Genomic DNA, 22,935 nt, shown 5'->3' with positions numbered 1-22,935 from the left:
TGATTTTTCCAACGCCTTCGCGAATTCTTCCATTTTAAATGGTACATTATATGAGTAATTATACTCAGTTCCAAAATTTAGTAGACCTTCGTGTTCTTCTTTTTTGGTTCGAAAACCTTCCTCGTAGTTGGCCGTTTTGCTGGCCTTTTCGAAATGATTGGATAACAGCTCTGCAATTTCATATGGAGTATCTTTTATTTCATCTTCATCTTGAAGGCTAGTTATGGGAGTAAAATCATTACGCCCACAAATCGCCTTCACTTTCCTCCAAACATCTGATGCAGTAGTAGTTTTGTCAATGGATGACACGTATTGCTGCCAGGATCGTTTTTTCGAATCTATCATAACACGTTTTGCATACGCCCTGTATTTCTTAAAGGCAACAAGATTTTCTATACTAGGACGCTTCTTAAAGGCATTATACGCCCTTTTCTTTCTTTTTATAGCTTCACTTATTTCATCGTTCCACCATGGAACGGGTTTCTTTGTAAGTTTCCCAGATGTTTTGGGAATATATCTCGATGCCGACTCGATTATTGCATTTGTTATGGCGTCGACATCGTCTCCGATAACTCCGGTTGTTTCTGGGAGCATCGTTCTAGCTGTGAAGCTCGTCCAGTCTGCCTTTTCAAATAACCATCTTTTAGGGATGGGATATATTGTTCTAGTAACATCAGTTACAATTTGCACCGGGAAATGATCGCTTCCATGCAGATCGTCTATAACATGGAAGCTGTACCTCGGTGCTATCGATCCGCTTATAAGTGCAAGATCTATACAGGACGTCGATCCATCTCTGGCATTGAAAAAGGTTCCTGATCCGTCATTTAAAATAATAAGTTCAGAATTCATCAGGAACCCTTCCAGTTCTCTTCCACGGGGATCTACTCGATCCGATCCCCAGAGAGAATTATGAGCGTTAAAATCACCCACCAGTAAAACAGGTGGGGGAAGCTCGGAAATTAATCTTTCTATGTCATCCTTATTCCAATCGTAATTCGGTAAGTATATGCTGCACACAGTGATCTTAAGCGGTCGCTTCATTCTAACGGCGACCGCTTGTAGGTTGGTGTTTAGAACAACCGCTTCGGTGGTAGCTCTAGTCGATGTTAATATAGCTACTCCACCTCTAACTCTTACATTTGGCGGTTAATCTCGCCGAAATATATCGAATCCTTTTAATTTAAAATTTTCATTTCGGCGGAAATGCGTTTCTTGCAGACATATACAAATCGGGTCTACGTCATGTACCAAGCGTTGGAGCTCATGGATGTTTGAAAAACATCCATTGATGTTCCATTGTACAATCGACTCGCTAATTTTTAATTTTTAATTAAATTATTGCCTGGGTTTTCCTTTCGGCCATCCCTTTTTCCTTTTCTTCTCCATCCTGCGAACAGCATCGTGTTCGCGGAGAAGGTCGTCGCCTGTAAGGCTTCCGGTCTCCGTATCGGAGACCACCGAAGCCGCCGACGACGACGGGCATGGATCGGCGCCGGTTTCAGGCGCCGATTGAGAGGCGACAACCTGCCCGCTCCCCAACACGGGGGTCGCACCGGTCACCGCCTGTGGGAGGGGGGACACTCGCCCCCCCTGTGTGATTTTTTGTGGCCTCTGAGGCTTAGAGGCCACTTCAGTTGCGGGAGGCTTGGGAGCCTCCATAACAGACTCTGTAGGTATCGCCTTTTTCTTTTCATCGAGGATCTCGCTGAGACGGACTTGACATTCAGGTTTGTTGTCCGTTTTCTTTTCTGGAGGAGCAACTTTCACTTTTATCGACTTATCTTCAGCAGGCTGTATCACTATCTTTGGCTTAACAAGTTCTTTATTGCCAAAAGGTTTCATCTTGTTTTCGATGATCCTCTCAATCATGTTAGCCAAAGTGGGAGCAAGTTTATTTATAATTTGTACCTCATCTACAGCAATCGGAGCAGGAGCAGGAACAGTAGCCGCAGCCTGAGCATAAGATGTTGCTGCTCTAGGCTTACGGGCGTTAACTATTTTTTTTGCATCGAAGTAGCTGACTTTTTGCAGGGTTTTTACTTCCTGCACAGCTACCTCATCTTTGTAGACAGGACAATTCCTTGATCTACAAGAATGCGCTCCTTTGCAGTTTATACATGTAGGAGGCTCTTTACATGGCTCTCCCTCATGCATCTCTTCACCGCACACGCATATTTGCGGTCTTTCGCATCTAAGAGCGGTGTGGCCAAAACGTTGGCACTTGAAGCACCTCATCGGCTGTGGGACAAATGCCCGCACATCCAAACGGTGAATCCCCGCTCTTATCTTTTCTGGCAAAGTAGGTCGGTTGAAAGTCAGGACATGAGAAGCTGAGGGTAAGACCTCACCGTTCCTTCTCATGTTCAACCGACGGCACTCTATTACTCCTTGTGCTGCCAGCTCCTCTACAATCTCTTGCTCCGAACAATTTAAAAGATCCCGACAGACCACAACACCCCTTGAGGTGTTGAGCGTGCCGTGGGGATCAACGCGTACCGCTAGCTCTCCAATTTTCTTCAGCCCTAAAATCTTCTGAGACTGTATATCATTAACAGTCTCTACATGAAGTCCCGTAAAAGTTTTCCGTATTTCCTTTACAGGGCCTCCAGCACATTTGTTTATTTCTCGAGCGATGAGAAAAGGACTCACCCTCGAGAAATTTCCATCCTCCTTTGTAATGACCAAATATTTGGGTTTCGGTACATTACTACTTTTAAAAAAAGCCTTCTGTAAGCTTTTTCTAGCCTCAATCTCTATCTTCTTACTCTCCGTACTCTTCCTCCGTTTTGCCTCAGGCGAAACGGCTGGTTCCAAACGAGGGTGTTTACGTGCACCCTCTGCCACGTTGGTTTGTTCAGGAAAATTCATGAACAAATAATCCCTTCTGTAGTAAGGCTAGCCGCCGGGGTACACCCCCACTCCAGGGCTACCAACCCTGGAGGTCCGTTCCGGTACTCCGGTGGAACCGGCATATGTCCTGGCAGAGAGCGGATGCGCAGTCTCTGCACTGACTCCAGGCCCCTACACACCGAAGCTTTCAGGGCTCCCATGCTCCGAACATGGGCACCTTAACTACATGCTTGCCATCGCAGGGGGCATGTGGACGACGAAAGGTCTCCGTTACACCTGCAAATAACTTTGACCGTGGCCGCCACATCGCCAGCTCTAAAGGCGGTATAAATCCATTTCCGTAATCGTTAAAAATGTCATATCTGCAGGTGGCCGTAAAGTCCAGTCCTGTAATTCGGCCTATGGATGTAAATCGACCGAAGAAAGTATATCCGAGAAACAACACTCGGAACCCCGTTAGCCAGCTATATGTAATGTACTTGAGTACAGCTGTTACCGCCCTGGACGTGGAACGTAGATGTTGTGTTCCGGACGTGGGGAATATCTACCTCAGGCGTTATACATATTGATATACAGTATTTAAAGTTAATCACACTGATGCGTGCTTGTCTTTAATTAGACGTTTAAAGATTAAACCAAACAGTTATTTTTTTTTTAAACAGTTATCACCATCCTAAACAGTTGATTTTAGCAAACTCAAACCCCACCAACTTCATACTTAGTTCATACAACGTCAACTGTCACATTTGTTGTTTACCTTTTTCACCGATTATATATCATTGTTAGCCGCAGATCGAGATTAGTGCTGTTCACATACCGAAATGGCAACCTGTTCGCACCAATTCTATGGTGAAGTCTTTCTGCTCAAGCCAAGCTATTTCGTGGAGCGTAGCTGCATAGCCGAAAGAAATTAACCGTAGGTTCCTGACTCAATAAGAAACGATTCGCAGTTTTTTTATGTTGAAGCCCATACCTAATTTAATAAGATACAAGAAACTGTCGTATTCAATAAGTTAGTTCGAGACAAATCAGCATGCGTTGAGTATAAAGAATTTCTCCTTCTCATAGTTGTCTAATTTTTTTTTCAACTTTTTAAATTCTACTGCTTTCTCACCACTAAATTTATTTTGATACTTATACAGTATTACTAATTTTTTTCTGGATAGGCTTTTAAACAATAATAACTATTAAGGTACTTGAGTTTCTCATAAATATCATTTATTTGGTCCTTTGATATGATACCTAAAATCATTCAGAGAATAAAATTGTACAAAAGTACAACACTGACAGGAGTAGTTTACCACCAGATGCAGTAAAGATTACGTTAAAGGTAACAAATTATGAATTTATAAATCTCGAGAAATCGAGCCGTACAATGCTAAACTTACTTATTTATTTTATTTTTTTTTTACAGTGAACATTTAAATTTTAAGCATTGTTTTTAAAAGGTTTCCTGAACTAAACTTCACGAGTATTTAACCTCAGGAAATAAGTAATTATTTTTAACTATTAATTCAAATCAGTAATTTAAGATATCAGTATAAGTAAATAGAAAAGAAACTATAGGAAATGAATGTAAGTTGTACTGGTAACAATACAAAACGCCTTAAGGTAAGCGAGAGGTTATATAGAGAATAATAAATTTTAAAAGGAAATTATTGATACGTCATAAATTACGGTTCACTATTGTTGTTTCAAAATACCATTTCAAACTAGATGGAATACTTGTTCTCAATACATTTTCCTAACGCTTCAAGCAGTATTGTTACTCATAATTCAATATAAAAGAAAAAGGGGAATAAATAATAAAAAAAAGTGGGAATGGAATAATAAAATATTATACGTTCACAAGACCACGGGCTTCACATTCTTTATTGTAACAATAATTACGAACCAACACAAACTACAACATTTAGAACATACTTAAAAAAAAGATATATTAGTTAGCAGTACACAAAGATTAAAGAATTATTTATAAAAAAAAAATTATTTTATTTCTATTTTGTAACAAACCAGTATAAAAATAAAAAGAAGAAAAATAGTTTTCATAATGTTATTTTTCATAACGTTTCGTCAAAGAATAATATCTATTATTCATTTTAATAACTCAGTGTTTTTTAATTGATTTTATAATTAAAAGCGTAACGAACAAGTAAATATTTAAAGGAGTTACTCCTTTAAATCTTTTAAAATTTGACAATAGAATATACATACTATTTTTTTTTTTTTTAATTTTGACTAAATGTTTAAAACAAAAACTATATCTTTAATTAAATATTTTGTTTATAAATATGCTTATTGTATACCAATTCGTCTATTGATGACGGATAAAAGCTCTAAAATTGCTGCAGGTAGGTGAGTGTTCTTAGCTTTTATTGAATTGCATCTGGTGGATTTAAATATTTATTTGTTATTTCTATATATATTTACAAGAATGTAAAATGTATATATATATATATATATATATATATATACCTTTGTTTTTGCTGGGTTTTTTCTCATTGAGTATTGGTATTTTTTTAAATTTTGGTTCATTTCATTATATTTTTTTCTATGATTTTATTTTGTTGCTATATTTACTTGTTTATACATATATACAGAGAGAGAGAGAGAGAGAGAGAGAGAGAGAGAGAGAGAGAGAGAGAGAGAGAGAGAGAGAGAGAGAGAGAGAGAGAGAGAGAGAGAGAGAGAGAGAGAGAGTGAGAGAGAGAGCTAGAGAAAGAGAGAACATACGAAATATGATAATAAGATTGAGAGCCAATATTATTACCGAATGTGAAGAGTTTGCACAGGTTTATGAAGTGGACATTGAAAATGGTTCTTTATAAGTACGGTTTAACTAATTCAAAATATACTATGATTATATATTTGAAAAAAAGATCCAGCATTGCTGGATCCGGAGTCTTCTAGCTGAGGATTAGACTCGGCACAGTATAAAGATCCAACCGGCGGGCCGAGTTGCCTTGCCAGACGACAGCTGGTGAGCGGAGAGACCCGTTAGAGTCAAAGGACATTTTCCTGGGCTGAGTTACACTTAGCTGTGGGTCCCGTAGGAGGCTTTACATACTCGCGATGGATGCATGACAGCAAGAATGGTACGCCAAGCCTAAGGGAAGGTCCTTGTATAGATTTATACAGGACTTGGGGGAATACTATGCCTTTCGTTTGTTTTAAAGGGCGACCGGTACCCAGGTGCTCTCCAACCACGCGAACTTGAACCAATATTTGTTTCGGTTCCGCCTGGCAGCTGATGAGTTGTGCGTCTGCGGGGAGGTCCAGTCGAACGAACACATGATGTTCAAGTGCCCGGCTCTTGGGGGGGGGGGGGCAGAACTCAGGCTACCCAGGAATACCCACACGGTTCAGGCTACCCTGGATTGTGTGGGTATTCCTTGATTCCGTTGCGTTGTTCAATCGGCATCAGTAATATTTCGGGGGAAAATGACTTCTACCGTGATGCTGTAGGAAGCTACCGGACTGTGATAGCTGTCCACTAGCCAATAAAGCTCCAAGTGCTTTAATATGGTGGACACGAACTTGCCGGCATTTAGAAATGTAGACGTGGCAGCGAATTGATGTCTTGACGATATAAATTAATTTATTGGTGCCATATATTTTATTAGTTGACGGTGTTTTTTTTTTTTTTTTTTTTTTAGTAATATATGACAAGTAAGCAATGGAATACAAAGCGAGTGGTGTGTGGCATCGCGCAATCAGGTTAGCTCCAGGAGCTAGTTAGGACTGGTCGCTTAACTGTTTCGAGGCTTTGTAGCTGTTTGTGGCACAGACTTGCGGTCTTATGCTTTAGGGCGACCAAACGGGGTGGTTGCGGGAGAAATGCCATGCCAACCAATTAGCTTTGGGTCCGGCACAGAGGAGGGGATAAAAAATAACAAAATCAATTAAATTCATTCTAAAAACCAGGTAGTAAAATCCATAAAAGTTCAGTAATAGGAATTACACCACAACACAAAATAACATTAAAAAATTACACCAGAAACATAAACATTAACTTATTTTGAATCTCCACATCTCAAGAAGAGAAGTTTTTCCTAGTCATCACTTTTAGTTCCTAGGTCAATACAAGCAGCCGCTTTAACCACCTAACATCTTCGCTATTATCCGAGAGGTTAAGCACGAGTTGGTTCACGTGGTCATTAAGCTTTATTCCGTGTTTGGTTGCCAATAAATTGACTTCTTCCCGAACATATGAAAACCCTAAGTACTCACGTACTTCGTCGTTCCGACGAAATATGGTGGCTCCGTTGTGGAATTCGCAAACTTATTCTGGAAGTGCTTATTTTAAGCAAATTCTTAATCAAAGAAATCAGATAACACTTACTTATATTTAATCTGGAAAAAGGAAACTTCCAAGTGACTGCAATTTCAAATAAAATGGTTGAGGTATACTCGTTTTTTGTTTGTATAGCAGAGCAGGGAGCCAGATCTTATCGAACGCTTGCTGAAAATATAGAGAAGCAGCAAAACAAAATTGTTTCTCCTCTAAGCATTTACTGACAACCTGAATGACTCTGTGTGTCTGTTTAGTGATGGAATGATCACTGCGGATATCCTACTGGTAATCAGGAATAACTTATTCCTGCTATAAAACTGGCTAGAATCTCAAAAGGAGCAGCTTTTCGAATACCATGGACAAAGAGGTAACGGGTTTATTGGCCTGAACGAAGATACCTCATGTGCTGACTTGCATGGCTTAGGGATCATCACTATATGGGATACTTTCTATTTATACAAGAAGTACGTCGTTCGAAGGAAAACATTAAATAGCAGAATCACATAAATTTTGGTCTCAGGTGGAAGCACAGCGTGTAGTTTTTTGATACTCAGCTTAAAGCTTCTTATAAATCACTTTTAGCACCTCCCTAAATGAGAAGATTTAATCGGAATATTCATTGGAATTGCGCTCTATGAACATCATAAAATCCTTTTCTCCGGTGCCGTGTACGACAAGTGGTTGAAAGATCGACCACATGTGCCGAGCAAACAAGTTTGCCTTCACACGGTCATTTATAGCCTATGATCCATTTGAATTCTTAAATGGAGGGAAATTAAGGCAATGTTCTTTGAAATTTCCACAAAGAGTTGTCTTTCGTTTTTGAACGTGAAAGATTATTTAAGTAATTTTTAAATGCCTTCTTCATGAAGACTTCCCTATCCGTTTCAATCTCATGGCAACTCTACTTAAAAACATCTTCTTAAAGATATCACCTGGTTAAAAATATCTTGTGGTCTCCTGTAACATTGAATATCTTTCTATTCTCCTGAAATGCCTCTTCATTTGAATGAGGTAAATGATCTCCTGTAGATCGTCTGCTTCACCTTTCTCTCAAGCTTCTCTCCAGGCGTTGAGCACCACGATACCTCCTGCAATACCAAGTGTTTGGTCGCACAATCTATTCAGCCGAAAAGCCAACCAGTTCATCCTCGATACAGCACCTGTAAGACTCCCAGCGTGTCTGGTTATTTTATAGAATCGGGGAGTTCTTCCTTCAAAATAACACCACGCTTATAATGAGAAGAACTGGTTTACGATCCTAGGTTGAATCTTAGCTAATCCCCACAGGAGTGTATACAGACGATAAAGTCACATAAAATTCTAATAGGGCCGATGGTTCGGAGGGCCACACGCTGAAGTGTTGTACGGCCCGATAGTGGGATTTTTCCACTTGCTTGCATTCGGTCCTTCGACTGAAGGACAGAGCTGCTGGAGTAACAAGGGGTTGAGGAACAGCTCTCTGTTAAAAAGCCATTCGTTTACGCTTGCACCGATGGATGGCAGTGATGAGGCACGGAGATTCTCTTGTCCTCTTGTGGGGGGGAATGGAAAAGATCCTAGTCCTGGCGGGGATGCTCTTTTGGATGTTTCTGTTAGAGGCAAGAAGGCATCAAGATCGAGTCCCTGCTCCTGTGGTGGGGGAACAGGAACGACTTAGTCGGGCTTGGTAACCCTACTCCTGGGGTTATAGGAAGGCGATAACGTAAGATCCGACCGGCGGGTCGATCTGTCCTACCGGACGTACTGCCGGTAGATGGGGAGGCTCGTTATAATAGATGGACACCCCGGACTGTGTTGTGCTTCATTATGGATTCCGGTCGCGGAGAGGGGAAAACTGAGATTATTACACAACTCTTAGGAAAATTTTTTCCTTATATAGATGAGCAGCTAGATGTATTTATAATTTATTTTGAGAATAATTAAAGAGCTGCAAATAAATTAAATATTTCGAACGTTTTCTTTATATATTACTTAATAAACATCTTGTTATATTTTTACTATTCACTAGAAAATTAAGAAAATATCTTGAATTGTATCTATTTAACAAGGGTGATGTATGACAAAACAATATTAACGAAACATTACATTTATCAGAACCCTCGTAGAAGTATGTCTAAATACTAGTTACAATTAACTATAAGGGGGAATGATTACGTATGGCGTAAAGTAGGTTTTTGTCTTTCTGTCTAGAGAAATTCGATCAGAATAATCTCAGACATTTTTCTACTTTTTAGTAAGCTAACCTTAATTTTAAAGGATTTCTGGGTAAAATGCTTAAAAAAAATCTGTTATTTTCTATATTTTTCAGTTTTTGTTTTATCCAAACTAAAACTGTAAACTATAAAAGAGAAACACCCCAAAAGACCAATAACAATGCAAGATCAAATTTATAAACGACTTTCCGAGGAATGTTTCTTAAATATAATTGTTCTCGCCTCACCGGGACATGTAGTGATGTTTCTCTTATTTTGCATGCTCACTTACTAAGGATTTATTTTTAAGAATATAATTTCACAAAATGAAATATAATAAAATAACATTTTATGGTGACAATTTATATAATTTCAATCCAAAGCTTTTGTTTCTCCTAAAAGAGAATCATTTTCATAATCATTATGAGATTTAATAATTATGTGATTTACAATTCGTGAATGCATTTTACCAAAATAATCCAGAAAAAAATATTGAAGAATGTCAAACTTGAAATAACTTGAACAGGGAATTTATTTATTTTTCATATTTTTCTAGGGTTTCTTTGCTGTAAGAAAATATATTAAAATCAAATTAAAGCATAGTTATTTAGCCAGCATAATAAACGACGTCAAAACTAAATCTATTGTCATTAAAGTATTTACGAGAAAAAGAAAAATTAAATTTTTTTTGTAGTAAGATTTTAGTTTTTATAAAAGTAAAATGAAACTCTTTAATTTAATACTTATATATATATATATTGTTAAGTATATCTGATAATAAATGTGTATGTATTATACACATACCTTTTCCTGTAAAGTGACTCGTGACTGACGACTCATTCATCAACGCCCAGCAAAAACTACCCTAAAGATAAGTTGATGAAAATTTGTGTACAGTTCTTCTGACGGTGTAAGTACACCCTAAAAAAGGCTTATTGAAATTCCGAGTTTAAAGGGTTAAAATGTAATAATAATGAAATTTACAATGTTTTAATTTCTCTGTAAAACATGAAAACATCAACTTGAATTTTTATGTGTGTAATCTTCATGTGAGTAACTAAATGTCGACTTCTAGATTTTTTGAAACTCTGGGTTTAAAGAGTTAAAATGGATTTTGATTTGTTTTTGACCCGGTTATTTTCTTAATTTCTCAGTAACAAATGAATATTTCAACTTGATTTTGGTGTGTATAATTTCCATGTTAATATATAAAAACAAGTATCTAGATTTTTCGAAATTCAACCTTGAAAGGAGTGAAGAAATTTTTAAAAATTTGAACAATGCTTGCAAATTTTCCACGTTTCCGAGTATATTACACGATATATTCACTAGACTGGGACTTGCAAATACCTTTCAGAAAAATATTTAAAAACCATTTTCGGTTTTTTTGGATTTCGATTTTTTAAGGGGTCAACAATATATGGTACGGGGGCTTAACCAACACAGCCACTTTTAATGTATGTGCATCGCTACTGGTTGCACCTGTCTCCGGTTACTTGACTAAAAAATATAAAATAAAAGTAATTAAAAAAATTTAAATAAATGACAAACAAAGTAATGCCGGCTTCCATGGCGAGAGTGGTAGCGTCTCGGCCTTTCATCAGGAGGTCCCGCATTCGAATTCCGGTCAGGCATGACATTTTTCATACCCTAAAAAATTCCATTTCCATAGTCCATGCACAAGCTTTAAGCTTATGTGGCGATATCATCAAGAATAAAATAGTACGGTCATCTCCTAGTTGTTTTTATCGGGTAACGCTAAGAACCGGGAAAAATACATTTTTACCCGTACTTCGTACGGGTAAATAATATTAATGATAATAACATATAAATAATATTTTTAAGATGGAAACCGACTGTTTTGAATCCCACATTCTTAGAATACTCAAAGTTTAGGGTCTTTTAGAGGCGAAACTGTTGCTCTGAAGGAATTACAATACAGTGATATTTTTTTATAAATTGAACAAGCTTTAATTTTTATTCATCACTATTATTTGTACAAGCATGAATTTAATTAACACAGCAGGATCCAAGGAGCAGAGCCCTTTGGCTAGACGGGAACGGCGAGCGAAGCGAGTCGTGACCAGCTAAATATTCCCTGAACGAGACAGGAAACGCAAGTAACCGTATAACAAGAGCGAAGCCGCGACGAGAATGCTAGTATTTATATATAATAACCATTTCTCTGTTTGGAAGTAATTTATCATTATTTTTTTCGACTTAGTTGCTGGTAAATTTAGTTTAGGCAGTCATTTTTTCTTCGCCTTCACCGTATTCATTTCACTTTCTTGTCAGACACATATTTTATCGAATGTTAAAATAGTTATTCATTACTCATCTTTTCCGGACGTTACATTCAGCTTCAAAACATAAAAATAGGCCATAGATAGAATACATTCCACAAAATAATCTATCATAATAAACTTTCATCTATCTTTATTTATTTCAATTTTAAAGTCATAAATAAATGAATGAGCAACTTCTTTCTTCTAGTTTGCGGTAAAAAAGAGATAAAAAATCAGAATAAAGAAATCTTTTCAAATTTTAATGAGATAATCCATTTAATAAAGTATTATTGAAACTGTTTCCAATGAATTTAGTAGTTAAGGAAATAACAATTTTTAGTTGTTATTGTGAATATAACAAAATAAAAACATTAAATCGGATCAAAAAATTTCGTAAATTCCAGATTTTTAATAAAAGTAAATGTTAAAAAAAAAGTCAGAAGATGTAAATGGCTTTGTGTGTTAATAAAATACTTCTCTGTTAGTACGTCATCTTTTACCATGGGGCAGTTTTAACAAGTTAAGTCTAAACGATACGCAAATAGCTAATAGTATTTTGAACTAACTTACATTCTTCATTGTATGTACTGATTATTATTGATCTTTTAAATGAATTCAGAAAATTTATTGTAATTTTCAGTACATCCGTAAATATGACAATAGATTTGATAAAACACCACTGTTGGTTAACACACAAATTTAATGGAATAATCTCTAGGTTTTTTGTAGATAATATTTGTTTCATCCGGTGAAATGAATGAAGAATTTAATCGTTTCTTGGCGGGCCTGTTTCTAATAACTATCATAACTGTAACACAGTTATCCTATAATGGATATTACAAACTAACTGTAAACTTATTTCAGTTTTTTTATTCCAAAATTCAATATTATAATTGGCTATTATGTAATGGAAATATAAAATATTGAGACAAATTCAGGATACTGATGTAAACTTGATTAAAATTACTTAATCAAGAGCACTTGATTAAAATTGAAATGAAAATGAGTTACATAATCGGTGTATTAAAATAATATATTGTAAAAACTTTCTACTAACATAATTATTAATTTTCTTTTTTTCTTCTTGATGTCGCCACGTAAGCTTGAAACTTGTGTGCGGGATATGGAAATGGAATTTTGTAACTTATGAAAAATGCCATGCCTAACCGGGATTCGAACTCGGGATCTTCGGATAAAAGGCGAGACGCTACCACTCACACTACGGAGGTCGGAAAATGTACTTTGTGCAAACTTCATTATGTATTTGCAATAACATAATCGTTTTGAATGAAAATATTAACTGGGATATTAAATAGTGTTTTATTTTTGTTCCTTCATGTTCGTTATATAAAATGAAATGCTATCTATATTATTAACATCAATCGAGGTAATTATATTTTGATCTTCGACATCTGACAGTCTTAAATTAAAATTTTAAAAGAAAGTAATTTTCTAAATAATGACTTAACTTAAGGTATCGTAAAGTATGAGTGGAAATCAATTGTCAAATTGTAATTTGACAACTGTCATTTTGTTTTCAATTTAAATAAAATTGCAGGCTTGTATTATTTATCGTATCATTGCAGGGTTTTGCTTTTAAAATTTAGTATAAGAATAATTTACACATTACAGTTCATTCTTTTTCTGTTTAGCCTCTGGAACCACCGTAAGGTATTACTTCAGAAGATGAATGAGGATGATATGTATGAATGTAAATGAAGTGTAGTCTTGTACAGTCTCAGGTCGATCGTTCCTGAAATGTGTGGTTAATTGAAACCCAACCTGTTTGGTACCCGTTTGGGTTCCGGTTTGGTTCCGTGCCCTTGTTGTTGATAGAATTAGGCGTATGATGGAGAGTACGCAGAGGAAGATAGCGTTGAAGGTCGCCAACACGAACAGATCAGACTGAGGCATTTTTTGTCGTCATCGAAGTTCTCCCGATACAGCAATTTGCAGCATATAGGGTTTAAACATATTAGGGAATAGAGCAAAGGCTCATTAGATACATCAAACCATGAGCCGAGAGGGAATTTGGGGAACTGGACCTTTGGTTTACCCAGTTGAACAGCCACGATCGCTTCCGCCTGTATTTGCACCGAAGAAGCAGAGTGGAGGATCCGGCATGTCCGCATTGCAGCGAGGAAGAATCGGCCGAGCACGTTGTCTTTAGTTGTAGCAATTGGATCCAGGAGAGACAGAATTGTGATGCAAGAGTAGGAAGGCGTTCTGTGGATAATATCATACGAACTATGCTTAAAGGGGAAGATGAATTAGAGACAGTAAGGAGTTTTATTTAGGCTTTACTGCAAAGGAAGGACCAAGAAGCGAGAGGGCAGGGAAGGCCCGCCGTGGAACCGTTGCTAGTTCGTGCGTGCACGTGTGGGCGGCGATGATGAAGTTATGGGACTCCTGAGCCTAAGTGGAATGGTTCCTTGGGTAAGGGAAATAAAAGACCAAACCTGTGGGAGGGCCACAAATGGTTCCCCCATTAGAGTGGCAAACAAACAAGTTAAGACCGAGTCTCGGCTGCTTGGGCGGGGGCCCCGGGAACGGCATAGCCTGGCCCGGAATTACCTCCGTGTCCTCTCAGTTAGAGGCAGACAAGAAGGAATAAAAATAAAGATCCAACCGGCGGCCTGACCTGCCATGCTATGCCGGACGTACAGCCCATAGGTGGGGAGGGCCGTTTTGAGAGGTACTCCACTGTAGATGCAGTATAGGGGTGACGTAAAAAAAAAAAAAACAAATTGAACGCAAATCACCAAAAAACACAGGTATCCACGATCTAGTATTCAAATCCGTAACTGCCTTTACTACGATTTGAACCCTAGAAATCTCGACTTCGAAATCAGTTGATTTGCGATGAAGGGTTTACCACTGAATCATTGGGTTATAAATTACAGTTATGTGCAATTGAATATGAAAACTAACCACAGTTTTTTCAAATACCGAGTCTCATTCCTATTTTAAAGTTTAACCCGAGTATTTGGGTTTAAACGTTACTGTGAGATATCAATTTGATTAAAATCCAAGCTCTTTACAATATTTATGTTATTACCGTTTGTGATTAACATTTAAAAATTGCGTTTTCTTTTTTGTTAAATTACGTATTACATTTTGTTCACAATCACTGTATGAAAAAATAAAAGCAGATAAATTCAGGAATTTTGGTTTTACCTTCAAATAAAATTTAGTTAAATTTTTAAGCAAAAAAATATCATATTTAATTTATTATAACTGGTTGTCTATTTCTATAATTTTTTTTTAATAGTTATTTCTTAGTTCTCAAAATTTGTTAAAAATATCAAAATTTCACCTCCCTTTAACTGTTAAATTAGATTTTAATTTATCCCCAATCACTTTCTAGTAAAAATATTTCATTTATCTTTTTGTGATTTCTTCTATTGTAATCATTTACTTATTTTATTAAAATGCTGTTTTCAATTTAAAATGAAAATAACAAATTCATGGAATTTTTAAAAGGAAAGAGGTTATCACTCTGTAAGGTATATTAGAATCATGAATAATCAAATTCAATGATATATAGGTTCTGCCACGTGTAATGTAGGATCTCTTGTTTAATAATACAGAAATTGTAATGCGATATTTCATTGTGATATACATTCCCTTGGCTGCTATCTCATGAAGTGGAGCGGTCTGGTTTTAGTATTGCTGTTGGAGAACTGCAACCAGTTCAATAAAGTGATTAATTTTTAAGTCATAACTATTACTTATTATTATAAAATATGATGTTTTAAAGTAAAATTAAAGATGGTTAAATAGATTTTTAACTTTAGTGAAAGAACTTTCTATTTTGAACATGTTATTTACAAAAGATCGGGCTAACATACTAATATTCTTAGGGAACTAAACGACGAATTACAAGATATATCAAAATAAGTATTACATATTAATAAAAAATAATTCAACTAGTTTCAATAAAACAGTATGTTTTTTGGTACTTAATTAGTCCCTTCAAGAAAGTACTTATTTAAATATATGAAAAATTTTATCTGAGCCATATTTTCACACGACTGCCCAAAAAGGAATGTAATGTATTTAGAGTGTATGTAAATGTGACCCGATTCAATATCGTTTTTCATTCAAGCGATTCCATTCTTTATGTATTGTGAAAATCCTAATTAGGTTTTACTATGAAATGCTTGTTTATAACTGACAGTTAATAAAATTTGTTATTATGTTTAGAAAATTATGTTAATTTTTAATAGAGATTACTGGTTTGGCACTAATAATTAAGGAGTGTACACTATTAGAAAATATTTTTCAATAAACTATGACGTAAGCAATATAGTGCTTTAATTTATCTGAGGTCTACCTCAATAAAATTTAAGAATTTCATAAAAATCACTTCACTTTAACTAATTGCAGTAATTGATAGATCAACACTGGAAAATTTATTATCAATTGATAGAATTAAACGTGATAAGTTTGTTAAAAAATTTATATATATATATATATATATATATATATAGACAATAAACTCATTCCTAATGATAAACGTTTCAATTATTTATTAAAATTACAGATTTTATTAAGAGGCTTTATTTATAAAGAGATTCTAGTCATATTTGTTTAACGTCTAAAGAGAAAGAAAACTTAAAATGTTTTGATGCATGTTACTTTTATATTGTAACGATCAACTACAATTTTACTAAACTCCTTGGTAATTAAAACTAACAAAAAATTAAAAAGAAGTCTGTGATACTGAAATTATTATTTGTTGTTTCCATTTTAACTGCAAAAAGAATTGTTGGTCGGAAAAACACCGAGAGTTTCTATATTTCTTTCATATATTTCAATATAAACTCGAGTGGGCGCGCACACATTCACATACATACAACGATTAAGTTAATGACTGCTAAATTATGCATCTTATATTGAGTATGTATTACTTAAAAAATGCTTAGATGAAAACTACATTTTTATTTTTAAAAAACTTTTAAAATTTGTTGCTGCATCTTAACAATGAATAAGGATGGTAAGTTGCCGATTAATTTTTCTATTTTGTTGAATTTTATTAAGCTTGAAGATTGAAATCGTTGAAAATAAACATTTATCAATAATTTTTAACTTTTATATTATTTCTGACTGGTGAGAATTTATTTCTCATCGAGAAAACATTCCTGCATGGAGAATTATCTTTCCATGCAGGATGGTGGATGTACTTATCAAAATTCATCAAAGTAATTTAAATAGAAAAAAAATAATTGAGATACTATGGCGGAAATTCAAAAAATAATAATAAAATAGTTCAAAATTGATTATACTTTTCAAAGAAAAATAAAATAAAGTATTGAAGCAAACATAGAAAAAAGCAAATTCCCGGGAGTTATAATTTAAGTAAACGGTTTAGTTAAATTTCTACGCAAATGTTGCCTAATGGATAATAACAAATATTATAATATACATATTATAATTAATATAATATAATATGTAATATTATAATTAACAAATATTATCACATATTATAATGATAATTGCAGCAAAAAAATATCATCGATTGAGAGATTTTAAATTTTGGACGAAATTAATAATATATTTATTAACAGTATCGTTATACGTATTCTAAAATACTACCCTACCGTCTCAGTATGGAAAACAAAAAATATGCGCTATGTATTGCATCGTTTTCTTAAGCTATACTTAAATATATGAAACAATAATTTGTTGTAAGTTTGTAAAATAATGATAGCAAATATGACTTACAATATCTGTACGACTAATGGAAAATGATCAAACAGAAAATATAAACTAGGCTATCTGGCACTGTTGAAGAGTAATTTTAATGAAATTAGTTTTAATGTTTTAAAAAGTTTAGAAACAAGAAATAAAAAAATAAAAAATAAGAGACTGAATTACAACCAATTCTGACAGTCTACATGTCGATTAAAGAAAAAGTGTATTAACTCTAATGTGATTTATTCCGTTTACAAAGTAAGAAGTCTGATAACTGGTTGTACATTTGCAAGTTGTGAAAGATCCATGTATATACATGGCATGAATTACAACTAAAAAAATGTACTGACAAAAAGGATTTATCATTATTTATTTTTGTTCACCCTTAAGTAGTTTTTAGCTAATTTAAAAGTATTTGTTAAGTTGCTTAATGTCTACGTTACTTAATAATATTTATTATAATAAATTTTCTGTAATACTAAAAAAAAAAATAAGAATTTAAAATCCTACTTATGGCATATTTTAAATACATTTAAAAGTATTTAACAATATTTGATAGTATAGTTATTTTTTAATTATTTTCAATAATGCACATTATTCTATTTACGGTGATAAATGGGTGAATTTATCTTTACTGTAGAAAATATTGTTTGATTGTTTTTAATTATAGATAACAATAGTGATTATCCAATTTATGTTGTGAAACCACGGTAATAAGATAGTATGTTAATTTTGCGTCATACTTTTTTTACGGCCCAATTTCTCTTGACTCTTAAGAATATTAATCACTTGGAACAAGTAGTTACCTAAGTAAATTTCCCTAATAATTTTAGTTTTATAGATTGATTACAAGAAGTACAAAAAAAAATAATTTAATGATTTTATAAATTATGTAAGTATAGAACAGAATTTAACTTTTTTTGTATGATAGTGCGGGAAAAGAGGTTTGTCAGCAACCTCTTTTCTCTAATCGCGTTGTTTCTGTCGATCTTGTATGTTTTCTAAAGAGATTGGCACGTGATGAGTGGAAAAATGAATGGAATGCTACTATCGACAATAAACTTCTTCTAGTTAAGAATACTGTATCGCCGTGGGGCTCTTCATTCAAGAGTTGCTGTCGAGAGGAGGTTATTATTTTCGTCTTTTGCGAATAGGGCACTCTAGACTTACTCGTGTCTCGGACAGATGCACCTGTTTGTGTTGTGTTGTTGTTCTGCGACTGCCATCTGTACGTGGTGTACCGTCGCACACCACATACTTATGGATTGTATCTGTTATGCGGCTTTGCATCGAAAATATAAATTAGGGGATAACATCCGTAATATATATTAGGGAACAATACGGTGATTTTATTCAATGAATTTTTGTTTCTTAAGGCCGTGCCTTAAATAATTAAACGCTAAAGATAATCATCAAATATTTGCAAATTTGATTGTTTCTATGCTCACCCATGTATGCCGTTTATGCGCTTTTAATAATGTTAATATTGTCTTTATTTTAATTTTATTTCGCATTTAGCATACCTCACAGGCGTTTTAGATCTGTCTGATTTTTAAGGTAAATTTTAATTTTTAATTATTTACTCCTGTAATTTTTTGTCTGGGCGCTGATAACGATGTCTCTTTGTGCGCCAAAAAAAAAAAAAATATGATGACAAAAAAGGATACAAAATAACAATGAACCATATTATCTAATTCAAATATAACCGAAGATACCATTTTAAATAATTTTTATGTGTTATATTGAAGTTCCTGAAACATGATTAGGTTATATTCAAAGATGATGTCACCATGATTTGGTCTGATATAAGTAATTATTTAGACGCTTGTTTAATTCCTATGCCGGGTTACACAAATTGTCAAAATAGAGTAGGATGTATATCAAAATAAACTTAGTAATGAATGAATTAGCAAATTGAAATTATCGTTAAAAATAAAAAATTGAAACAAAATTTAAGAAATTTACGAGGTGGTAGTGTAATCAACTGTATAATTCTATCTTCGATTATTACTGAATATAAAAAAATTAATATTAAAATGTTTTATTTTTTTAAAAATTACTTTGTTATGTGTTTTAGAAATTAAAACCCATCATTCAAACAAGAAAGGGAAGAACAATAACTTTTCTATAACGATCATAAATTAAAAAAAATCCAGAATACATAAACAGTGAATTATTTCAATATTCTTAAAGGTTTTTAGGAAACTTGTTGAACGAGAGTTTTAATAAAAATTGCATGTGAAAAAACCTGTTCTAATCTAAAGTAGATTACAGCTGGCAGGAAGGGGTGGTAGGAGGGACCACGTCGTTGTTAAGGACGTGGATGCTCTCACTACGCAGGATGAGTTTCTCAGGGAAATTTGTAAAATAACTGGTGAGTCGGTCAGTGTAGATGTTTTATCAATGCGACGGCTTACGGCTTGACGCAAGTGCCGTCTCTCCTTGCGGAAAAAAGCTGTCTTATGGGCGTGTTTGCTTTGGTCGTCCACGCCGCGTCACCCGACAGGCCACCCACCCAGGTGGGTGGCCTGTCGGGTGACGCGGCGTGACTCAGACTATCTTCGCTTTAGATGCTGGAGTCCAGGCCACAGGGCGAAGTTCTGTAATGGCGCAGATAGAAGTGACCATTGTTTTACGTGTGGTAAGGTCTACCATATATGTAAAGATTGTAAGCAGAAGCCCCGATGTACAGCCTGTAAGTTGTATGGTCATGCGCCGAGAGGTCGAGGATACAAGACGGGTCCCGGGTCCATCTGCTTCACTGCAACGTCAAGATGTCTTCGAGGGACAGCACCACCCGGGAGGATGGGAGGCTTCGGTCTTCCACATTCAAATATCGGATGGAGACTCCTTTACGATGACATTGGGGGGGAATATAAGACCGTAATCCCGGTGGGGGATCCCTTTGGGGGTTCCCCACTAGAGGCGAGGCATCAAGATCGGAGTTCCAGTGGGAAGTTTCCTTTTGGGAACTCCTCATTTGAGGCATGGTATGGAAAGAGACCGAGTCCTGGCTGCCTGGGCGGGGCCTTGCGTTCTTCCGGGGTTGTTTGAGGTGAAGGCACCCCCGGAGCTGGGTTTATGCTTAATTGGGTGTCCAGCTCCGGGTGAGCGGGAAAACTACAGATGTATAAAAAAAATCTAAAATAGATAGATGTTATTCTTCTTTAATAAACAAATAATTACTATCGATATATTTATCAGTTATACTGAAATATATTATTAATAATATACTAAAATTATTAATAAAATTAAAAATAATATTTTTCTAAAAAATTACCGTTTTGACGTAGGTGACGGTTTCACTTGTAGCATCTGTAAATGCTCTTCTCAATCTACAACGTCTTGATTGTGCCAAAGTCTGCGGTGTTAATAGAATTCCCTGAATTTAAAAGAAACACACCAAATACCAAGAATATGAATTTAACAACCCACGAATATTTATTGATTATTCTTGATTACCATCTGAAATCCATGTACAATTATTGTGTTTTAAAAATGTTAATAAATTAATTTTTTTAGGAAAAAATTTTAATATATATTTTTAATATTTTAATTTTGCTTTGAAACTAATTTTGCATGTTTTCAAACTTCAAAATTTATGTTTTAAAGAAATAATACTTTAATTCTCTTCTTGTTCTATATAAAAAGAAAATTATAAATAACCTCTATTTTATTATATTTATTTAGAACACTTTTTAAAACCATAAAGGCCACCATCTAAATACAATCTGACAAAATCGTTTGCATGTATCTATTTTTTCGAAAGTGTAATTATTAAACACGCGATTAAAATATAAAAAGTCTCCGTAATAACAATACGAATGTGATGTAATGAAAAAATAAAAGCGTTCTTTAAATTATAAACTGAAACTAAAACACATTTTAAATACAAATGTATGTCGAATTATAACGATTATTATTATTAATATCATTATATAAAAAATTACCCAAGTAATTTTTAAAATCCTTTTAAATGATAATAATCTAGCGGATAGATGCTCATGTAGATATTTGGATACTAATAAAAAGTTATCGCTTTTAATTATATATAACCTAACAACCAACACATAAGTTTAATGTTTTTAAAAGATAACCTAAATTTTTTGCTTTGAAATCACTTAAAAATAAACTATTTATTGTAATTACAAAGTAAGTACGTTTTTAAAGTGATAAAAAACTGAATCATTTAAAAAAAAAGTGTGTTATAAAATAAAACTGTTATGCATTGTAGAAAAAAAAAATTTCTTCATATTTGTAGATTTTTATAAAAAAAAATGATTTTTTAAGTAAATATATATTTATAATATTTAACCAAATGAAATAAAGTCCATAACACCTTAAAAAAGTGGGGCAAATTGTATTAAATTTATTAAGTCCAGTGAATTATTCCTACCTAATTTTTTTTTTTTTTGCTGTTATTTCATCCTATTTTATGTTTAAATATTTTTTTGATTTCTTAGATCCAGCTTGTTGTTTACTATTTTTCCCAAGGTAATTTGAAAATTTGTTCCGCTAACTTATTGCTATTCATTCTGTATAAGTGCCAAAAGAAAATTAATTTTCTTCTTGTCATTGTTTCAGAGATTATTTCTAAGTATTTTTATACTTCACCATTACTTCTTATTTTCCAGCCTTCGTTGGTTTTTAGTGGACCCAACATTTTCCTAATAATTCTTCTCTCTAGCAGTTATAATTTATCTAACTTATATTTAAGTGGTAGGCATTCACAAGAATATCAACGTTCTGTATTAATTTCATTGTTATAATGTGTTATTTTTACATTTTTGATAAGCATTTTTTTACAGATTAAACGTCAGAGCATACGCTCTTTGCATTCTATAAACTTTATCATCTATGGTACATTCCTCAAATCTATTTTCTTGAATGGTCTCGCCTAGATATTTGATTTCTTAACCTTTTCTATGAGACTGATTCCACCCTGAAATTCACTTATTTCTTTTTCTAAGGTTTCTTCAACTTTGTAAAATAAAAGTTTAGAAAATACTTTGTAGGTAACTGGTAGGTAAGTGAGATCCCTCTGTAGTTATTAACATTTTGTTATCTTTCATTGTAGAACGGATGTATATATATTAGATGTGTGTATTTCCGATCTTCTGGGGTCTTTTTGTTTTCCGTGTTTCTTCAAAAAGTATTTTTAAATCTCCTATGATTTTTGATTCCAACCATTTCAAAATTTCAGCTGATATGGAGTCCTTCCCTCTAGATTTTCTATTTTACAATGTTTAAATTACATTCTTCAGAGGTAGGCGGTAAATCATCTTCTAAGTTTTCAATAATATTTAAAAATTCTAAATCATCAATTGATCTTGGACTATTTAAAAATTTACAAAATATTCTGCAACAATTTCACAGTTTTCTGAATTACTTACTCGCATTTTACAATTCTCCTTTTTAAAAGAAACACTAGGTGCTTGGTGTCCTTATACTTTGTACTTGAATGTATGACAGAACTCTATAGAGTTGTGTTTAGCAAAGTTTTCCTGCATTCACACAAGCTGAGATTTTTCGACAGCTCTCTTTGTTCCTCTTATAAGCCTTGCTGTTTCTTTTCTTTGTTGTTTGTACTGGTTTATAATGTTCTTTCTTT

General features: G+C 34.2%; 1 protein-coding gene across 1 annotated transcript in view; it reads right to left on the bottom strand.

Moving 5' to 3' along the window:
- The window catches only part of SK (small conductance calcium-activated potassium channel), a 1,178,465-nt gene that overhangs the window by 958,663 nt on the left and 196,867 nt on the right, over positions 1 to 22,935 (bottom strand). The window contains exon 4 of the mRNA XM_075354908.1: positions 20,605 to 20,706. Coding sequence (XP_075211023.1) covers positions 20,605 to 20,706 — 102 coding nt within the window. The remainder of the gene's footprint in view (positions 1 to 20,604; positions 20,707 to 22,935) is intronic.

This window comes from Lycorma delicatula, chromosome 1, assembly GCF_047948215.1.
Source record: "Lycorma delicatula isolate Av1 chromosome 1, ASM4794821v1, whole genome shotgun sequence".
Taxonomy (NCBI): Eukaryota; Metazoa; Arthropoda; class Insecta; order Hemiptera; family Fulgoridae; genus Lycorma; species Lycorma delicatula.
Note: the sequence above shows the minus strand (reverse complement) of the source record. Positions and strands in the feature narration are given on the sequence as shown.